The following is an 8,906-nucleotide window of genomic DNA, read 5'->3' on the forward strand; positions in this document are numbered from 1 at the left end:
AAATTTTAATGAACAATCTTTAAATATAAATTTAAAAATGAAAATTATTACAAATTTCCAAAACTTCAAATACATACAAAAAACAATAATTTTTAACATTTTAGAGAAAAAAAATCATGTTCAAAATTTTTAATTAAAATTCAATTATTTTCGAAAAATTACATTAAAATATTTTTAAAAACTAATTCTTAGAATTGTTTTTTCACAATTTTTTCAGATTTAATTATCTTCGAACAAAGTGTAAATAAAAATTTATGAAAATTTACTTTTCTAGACTTATTCAAATTTCGGAGTAATCATGATCATATTTATAATTGAAATTCTTAAAAAATTTGATTATTTTTATTTATATATTTTTCAAAAATTCAATTATTTTTAAAAGGTTTCACCAAATTTCAATTATGTTTAGAAATTTTTTAATTCTTATTATAAAAAATTGAATTTCTTATTTAAATATTTGAATTATCGAAGATCTTTAGGAAAATTATTTAAAATAATTGATTTAGAGATGAAGTTTAGTTGAAAATTGTAAATAATAATTGAATTCAGAAAGGGTTATAATTGTAATTTTTAGAAATTATTCTTCTTAGTTACAATTGCTGGTAGTTGCAACCGTTAAGAATTTAAATAAATGGTAATTACAATAATTGGTAGTTAAAAATGCTGTTAGATTAGAATAACTGGTAGTTTGAACCTCTTTTAGTTATGATAACTGGTGGTAACAACCACTACATAATTCTATTTGGGTAGGTCCATGCCTAAAAAATCAAATTTGTCCCAGTTCTTCGATTTTGTTGAAACTTTAAAATTTTAAAGTGAAATACATGCCAGTAAAAAGCCCAAAATCGATTTCAAAAAATTTTGGATTTACGAGGTTTTTAAAATTTTTGTTGAAATTTTGAACATAATATATCTCAGAGAAAAATGAATAAAATTTAATGAAATTTTGAGGAAATGCTTATTGTTTACTTACAATTTAAAAAAATATTTCGTAAGAAAAAAATTTTTTTTTTAACAAATTATTTAAAAAATAATTTTTAAATAAACAATTTTTTGAAAAGTGCAATTTTTTTTGCTTTTAATAACAATGATTCGATTCCCACTTATTTCACGAGTATTTTCCACAAAGAAAATTGATGGAGGGTCTGAAACTTGAGAAGATATTGGATATTTTGTCCTTGCGCGCAACCGTAAAAAGCGCATTTTCAGGCTATACTCTATACATACAAAATAATGTTCAAAATCACCTATAATTCGTAAATTTTAACCGAATTCAATTTTTCGTTTTGGAAAATGACAGGCTATAAATTTGTAAGAATACTGTGGATTTTTTAAATTTTTATTTGTTTAAACAAATTATTATTATTATTAATTACTAACTTTTTACATATTGTACCTAGAGAGGTGTATTTTTCTTTAATTTTGCAATTTACCGGACCTTACATAAATACCGATGCAGATTTAAAACATAATTATTATTATTTAAGCAAAATTTAAACAAATTATTATTGTTAATTACTAACTAGTTACAGAATAGTATACTAAAAAGATGCAGTTTTTTCTAATCATGCAAATTTACCAAACTTTTTTGAAATGCCGATGTACATTAAAAATAAAATTATAATTTAAACAAAAGTAAGAATAACTAGCTGTCGTACCCGTCTTCGACGGGTTTTAGTTTCTTCAAATACATTAAATAGCGTGTGTCTACCAGTCTCGAAAAATGGGAAATAGCGGAGAATTTAATTTGACCGGAAAAAATAATAATTAGCTACCATTAACTATTTCATTAGATAAATATTACTATTTTAAATCAGTGATTGACTTTTTATCATCAAATAATTTATTTTTAATTAATTAAAATGCAGAGAACAATGTTTGTCAATTATTTGTAGAAATTTAATTATTATATTATAAGTTAATCCAAAATTTCCACCAGTTTTTGGAGTTACAGTAAAGTCAAATTCGAACTAATTGTATCAGCTAGGAGTATAATAAATTATGGATTTATAATAAACAAAATTTACAACATAACTACTTTTTAAATATCCAAACAAAATTTCCATCCACAATTAATTGTATCATAATTGCTAAAATCTAAAATAAGACCTATATTGCAGGCTGAATTCACAGTTTTTCCCGATTAAATTAAATTCCTGCATATTTCCCGTTTTTTCCAGTTGGTAGAACCCCTGTTAAAAGTATTAGTAAAAACAAAAACCCGTCGAAGAGTATTATCATAAAATAAGTGAATTTTTGTAGCCATTTGTAGATTTATTTAATATTAATTCTTCTCAAGAAAATTTATATTTGATGAGAAAAGATACACCTTTAAAAATTTGGACATAGCTGGGAAAAACCGGATAGTTTGTTAAACAAAAATAATAATAGACACCTTGTTTAACTTTTGCCTTTACATAATGCTCAAAACATCCCTAAAAGTTAAATCAAGAATTAAAATTACAAAACTTTTTACTATCTAAGTTTTTTCCCATCAGTAGCATAATGCAAGTATCGTATCACAGAGGTATTCTTGAATTTCTGCAATATCAATTTTATCATAAAAAATCTCCATTTTTAATATTTTCGAAATTTTTGCAATTGAAAATTGTTGATTAATTGGATAAACAAATAATTCTAAATTCCATTATTTTGAAGTCAAAAGTTTATCAGAGACCCCAAAAATACTACTGAATTAAGCTTGATAGTAATTGGTCTGTCAATTATAATTTTTCAATTTTTCTATATTAAAAACATTTTTATACTTATACTTCCATCTTATAGTTATAGGACAGTATTTTTTTCAAAATTATGCTAAAATATGACTAAATAACATGTAATATTTAATTACAGAAAGTTTAAAAGATATACAATAAAAAATATAAAATTTGGAAATTTTCAATTTTTTTAATTTTTTGAAAAAATTGAATACCTCCCGTTCTAATTAATATGTTTAAAATCTGTAAATTTATTGTTTATATATATCTTATAAAAGTTATAACTGATTAATTTACAGCAATCTGTCAAAATTAAAAAAAAAAAATTTCGAATTTTTTGGAAAATTTATAATTTTTTTTCATATTAATATTATTTTTTAATTTAATTTATTGTTATATATCTTTATAATCATTTGAATTATTAATAAAAGTAGTATAGCAAAGCCGATTCTGGCGCAGGTTCTGATCTCAGCTAAGTACCTACAGTCGGTAATGCAGATTCCTACATTACCAACAGTCGGTGGGGTAGGTATCTGTCACTAATTCAAACCCGGGTGGCAATGTAGGAATCTGTTTTACCGACGGAACTGTTGGCGGGAGATTTGAATTTTATTAGGCAATTTAAAATTGCTTGGACGCCATTTTCTTTGAAACTAAACTGTCTTTCGCGAGTAAACTGTTTTACCGACAGTGGAAGCTTACTCACTATCCAACAGATGGCGCTACAAAAAATTAGCAGCCTAGTCGCTTGAATTATTTTAAATTTCGCGCGCAAAAATGGCGCCATATTGTTTACACTACAGAGTTTACCAAAGACTCTATAGATGGCGCTACTAAATGTTGTTAAAATCTATTTTATTAAACATAACCTTAAAATCTATTTCTTATTATGTAACGTAATACTAATAAAGGTATTTAATTAAATACAGTATTAATAACATTTTATACATTTATTATATTCAATATACAATATTTACACTTGTTTTATTTTAAATTCAATATGGTTGTATGGACCACCAATATACTTAAGACGCAATTGTCCAGAACTAATTGCTTCTTGCATTTGGTCCAAGCATATCGAGTCATCGGTGAACATTGGTACAAATCTTGAAGGTAGGAATGTATTGAACTTTTTATCCACCTCAACGACGACCTTGACTCCATACCTGGTGTTGACAACCTGGATCTTCGTTATAGGATACTTATGTCCAGGAGACTGTTCGGAAAGCGGCTTCGTAGGTAGGAAAGCATCCATGCGACCAATGGCGTTGATTTTGGTTAGATCCATCTTTTCTTAGAGATAATACTTTGTGAAGTCACAAAACAGAATGACTAAATCGGTCGATATTCCTCAATTTATACCCAAATATGACGCAATACCCCCACTACTTTTTCTACGCATGCGCAATACCCCACCACTGCTTCTACGCATGCGCATTACCCCCACTTTTATTTATTAAGCCACGCCTACTTTGTGACGTCATAAGACAAGTCTAGACTAGTTTTAACATGTTTAATAGTTTCACGCATATGTAATAAAGATAATAGGATGTGGAAGGGTTTATTAATGTAAACATTCGTAATACATTTAATACATTTATTCATTAAATAGGAAATTTTCACAATCATTATAAAAATCTTTCAATGTACAATCGTTGTCAACTTCATCATTATTTTCTATATTATTTCGTAGTACATTTGACGGTTGTATCAACCAATTTCGTAGATTACATACATTTTTAAAAACGCAATTGCTAAAGTTACGTGTGTGATTTGTGCATGTAGATGAACTATCTACACTTAAACTTTTTAGCGACGGACATTTAAAATCATCTAAATTAAATACATTTAGCGTATATTTTTCTAACCATTTTTGTTTTTCTAAACCTTTTACATAAACAGTAGGTGTACCTATTAATACTTCTTTTATTATAGGCTGTAATTCTTCATAAGGAATGTCACCAGCAGCCCAATCGATACCATGATAATTATTTGTAAGCCATCGATTCTCACATTTATATCTTGCAGGCAATCGACTCCAGGCATATGGCGGCTCGAAGAGGTAGACCAATGGATGAGCATCTTGTTGAAGTGGTAGAATCGCCAACTCTTTGATGACAAACTCGTTGTAAGGTCTCTTGAAGCACTGAATATCTACGACGTACGCCATGGTGTCCGAAGTAGAATAATGGCTCAAGCCTTAGAGAGACGCTCTCTTTATAGCCTTTCCCCCCCACCACTCCAAATACCCCCACTACCGATGTCGTCTATGATTGGTCATTATTTCTACCAATCACGTTACTTTTTTAACAACGCCGCTGATTGGTGTATACTGTATAATGCGGTCGTGAATTATAAGGCAATATGCAGCTGTATTGGCTGGAAAAATTTCATTTGCTTCAAATTCCAATCGCACATCTACAGATGCTTGTTTTAGAAATTCGTTTTGTTTTGAGCAATCAATAACAGCCAATGGTGCATAATCTTTAAAGTTATTTCTAGTTAATAAAGGTTCAGATTCTTTTCCATAGTAGGATGGTTGAAAATTACAATACATATCATATAGTATGGAAAATTTGTTTTGAGTAAAATTTAAATTTAAATTTCCATAAGGATAGTACTGTGAGTTTAAGAAAAGTTTAACATTGAGAAGATTACAGGCATCAAATAAATTTGCATACCTTCCTCGATCTTCTTTTCGATTTGTTTGAAAGCCAAGAATAACATATCGAGGTTTTTCAACTTGTGTTGAAGTTTTTACAGTCCACACGTGCTTTTGAGTGTCAGGAATCATAGGATACTCATACAAATCCCATGATCTAAAACTCATTGTTATAAGTCAGTCTTTTTCAATGAATTTCAATAATTCAATTTTTTGGCGATCATTTACCATTAAATATGGAATCAACCATTCAACTTTATTAATTATGATTTTAAATTCTTCACGCTCAGCTACTCCAATGTTTACTACAGCATTGAGATCAGTACGAGATCTTGTTAAAATAAGTTCATGTTTTGCATTTACAACAATCTTTCGATAGTCTTCAGCAAAACCAATAATCATACTTAGTGGAATATTTACATCAAAATATCCAGCATCATTTGTTACTCTAGTATCATCATCATAAGGTAGATAACCAGCATTTTCAGAGTAAATCATTTGATTAGGTGTTTGAGAAATTAGATTTTTCATTGTGGTTGTAATACCAACATTTTTAGAGCGATCAATTTCAACACCATTTAATTCATAACGAATCTCATTAAACAGGTAGGAAATACCATTGCTAATTAACTTTGTATTAGTTGGGTCAAAATAAGTGAAACCGGCCACTTGAAAAATTTTTATCTCCAATTTTCAAGTTATCTATGATTTTTAGTAGATATATGAGTACACTTTTTCCCCCTAAAATATTTTTCAAAAAAAAAATTTATTTTTGAAGTAATTAGGTATTGAAGTTTTAGGTCATTTTATTTTCATTTTATTATTACTTTGAAACAAATAAAGATAATTAAGTAATTTTTTTTTAAATTAAAGCTTAAAGTCTATACTTTAAAGATGAAATAAAGCGATTGCTGAAAAATGAAAATTTATAATTGTTATTAACAATTCTTTTAAACAATTGCAAATTGAAGAATGTTCTCAATGTTTTTGAAAGATTAAATTACGATATATTGATGCGCAAAACTATAAGGATTCATTTAAAAAAAAGAAAAATGAGTAACCTCCAATATTATAGAAATTGTGTACATTTTTCTGCCAAAATGCAGGCCAAAATCGACTTTTAATCTTAAAAATCCGCTTGAAAGCGTGAAGTTTCTAACAAAACAAAAGAAGATCTTATTTATTCGTTTGCAATTTTATCTTTTTCCAGGAACTTGAGTCAATTTTTGCTTGCATTTTGTCAGCAAAATTTACATAATTTCTATAATATTGGAGGTTACTCATTTTTCTTTTTTTTAAATGAATCCTTATAGTTTTGCGCATCAATATATCGTAATTTAATCTTTCAAAAACATTGAGAACATTCTTCAATTTGCAATTGTTTAAAAGAATTGTTAATAACAATTATAAATTTTCATTTTTTAGCAATCGCTTTATTTCATCTTTAAAGTATAGACTTTAAGCTTTAATTAAAAAAAAATTACTTAATTATCTTTATTTGTTTCAAAGTAATAATAAAATGAAAATAAAATGACCTAAAACTTCAATACCTAATTACTTCAAAAATAAAATTTTTTTTTGAAAAATATTTTAGGGGGAAAAAGTGTACTCATATATCTACTAAAAATCATAGATAACTTGAAAATTGGAGATAAAAATTTTTCAATTGGCCGGTTTCACTTATTTTGACCCAGTTACAAGCGTATTGTTTGGCTTAACAATTCTGCCAGTGACGTGTAGAGTACTTTTAGAGGGAAGAATGTACAAGTCTTGATGTTGAACTGCAATTCGAATCTCATCACTGTTATTGAATGCTGATGACACGTATGGTTGATGTGCATGAATCTCATAGTGTGCCACAGAATTATCAAATTTAACTGGACTTAGAATGTTTAAAATTTCTTCCATTTTTGTTACAACAACAAATAAAAAGTATGTGAAAAATCAATTTTTTCCCTTGTTTTCTTGATAAACTCTTAGGCCGAGCTGCTTCAGAAATAGTATGTTCTGAGATGTTAGTCTCTTGCGAACTGATTGAGGAATGAATGACTTTTGACATGGCAACTCTTTTATATAGCTTCCACCAGTTTTTCTATGAAATATAATTCCCATTACGTTGATTTAACGTGTAATCGAATTGTTATAGTTTCACCTCTAAAATTTATTAAATCTCCGTCTTGATCAACAATTCTTACTTGAATATTATGTATTGTCTTCACGGCGATTGGAAGGTAAATGACGTGAGATGAAACTTCCACAATCTTATATCCAGCTGGTACAATTGGAAAAAATTCGTGAATTGTGTGTACCTTTTTATTATTTATGTATGCACCAGTAGTAATGTTACATTCAATTCTTATAGCATTGACCTTAAGAATAGCTACTGGTACATCTGACGTATGAGGCTTATTAGCTGTCAATATTCGTGGAGTAAATCCTAATAATTTACCAATTGAATCGTTTTGTTTAAAACTCACTTCAAGGCTGCTTGTTATTTCACTACGTAAAGTATTATTGTTCGGTTTGATTCTTACAATTTCAGATCCATTTTCAATAGAGTTTTTAATATATTTTTCAATATCTTCAATTTCATAACTTCCAGGGAGAATAGTAATCACTTTATCACCAATATAAAATTTATTTTTACCTTGATCAATATTAGGAATTGAATTGAAGGTTAGTAATTCAACTAAGCCAAGTACATAATTTTTGTTAGATAATAATTCTATCGGAGGAAAATATTCTGCCTCCAGGACAGATGAATTGCCTGAGATAGTCAGAGTAAAAGATTCTTCCATGTTGATGACTTTTTATAAACTGATTAGGTGGAATGACTTACAATCACTTATATAGAATATATTTTTGAGTTATTTCAAGCTGTCCACATAAGAATTTTAGACATAAATGACCACAATTAAAGCTATTATAATCCTGATAATTTTGATGATTATACTGTATAAAAGTATTGTAACCTAAGTAATTGACAAGTTCATAGGGTGGTTGAAGATTACCAAAACTATCAAAGTATACTGCTTTATTGTTAACTTTTTTATATGCAACCCAATGAGTTCCAGAACCATCTTTATCATCTAAATTAATAATGGCTGATTCATTTTTTCGAGGTCCTTTTATAGGTAATTCATTTCGCATAAAAACTCCTCGGAAATGAGAAATCTTCATGTCTTTAGCATATTTAAGTAAATCTAGATCTGTAAGTGCTCGTTGAGGCAGCTTTAAACTTTTTTTTTCTACATAGTCTTTTAATACCTTGTCCTTTAACGTATGGTTTCAAATGAAGTCCCAAACCTTGTCGGTATGGTTTTAAATGTAGACCTTTGCCAAGTGCCACTGCTTCCAACTCTCTATTATGACGCTGAGCTTCCTTCAACTGCTCTTTTGCTGCACTTGCATCATTAACAGCTTTTGCTACACCAGCAGCTCCCCCAGTAAGCGCTCCAAGTGCACTTAGACCAGCAAAAATTGGAATTAATGGTAACAGACCACCAACTTTTGATGGAACAGTTAGA

At 28.3% G+C, this 8,906-nt stretch overlaps 2 protein-coding genes across 2 annotated transcripts; both read right to left on the reverse strand.

The window, feature by feature from the left end:
• Nucleotides 1-5,010: 5,010 nt before the first annotated feature.
• Nucleotides 5,011-5,547, reverse strand: LOC122499381. Its single transcript, XM_043607709.1, has one exon. The coding sequence runs from the start codon at nt 5,545-5,547 to the stop codon at nt 5,011-5,013; it is 537 nt and encodes a 178-aa protein (XP_043463644.1).
• Nucleotides 5,548-5,556: 9 nt separating this feature from the next.
• Nucleotides 5,557-7,413, reverse strand: LOC122499387. Its single transcript, XM_043607721.1, has 2 exons — nt 7,074-7,413; nt 5,557-6,020 (listed from the first exon to the last, which is right to left on the reverse strand). Exons 1-2 carry the CDS (start codon nt 7,285-7,287, stop codon nt 5,557-5,559), a joined length of 678 nt encoding a protein of 225 aa, XP_043463656.1. The 5' UTR covers nt 7,288-7,413.
• Nucleotides 7,414-8,906: the final 1,493 nt, after the last annotated feature.

The sequence above is a fragment of the Leptopilina heterotoma genome, unplaced genomic scaffold (assembly GCF_015476425.1).
Source record: "Leptopilina heterotoma isolate Lh14 unplaced genomic scaffold, ASM1547642v1 Lhet_100, whole genome shotgun sequence".
In the NCBI taxonomy this organism is placed as follows: domain Eukaryota; kingdom Metazoa; phylum Arthropoda; class Insecta; order Hymenoptera; family Figitidae; genus Leptopilina; species Leptopilina heterotoma.

Excerpts from the sequence above, each read along its gene's own strand:
- LOC122499381 (XM_043607709.1), bottom strand. The coding sequence starts at position 5,547 with ATGAGTTTTAGATCATGGGATTTGTATGAGTATCCTATGATTCCTGAC.
- LOC122499387 (XM_043607721.1), bottom strand. The coding sequence starts at position 7,287 with ATGGAAGAAATTTTAAACATTCTAAGTCCAGTTAAATTTGATAATTCT. Across the intron at positions 6,021-7,073 it reads GCCAAACAATACGCTTGTAA|CTAATACAAAGTTAATTAGC; the intron begins CTGGGTCAAAAT and ends ATTTTGACCCAA.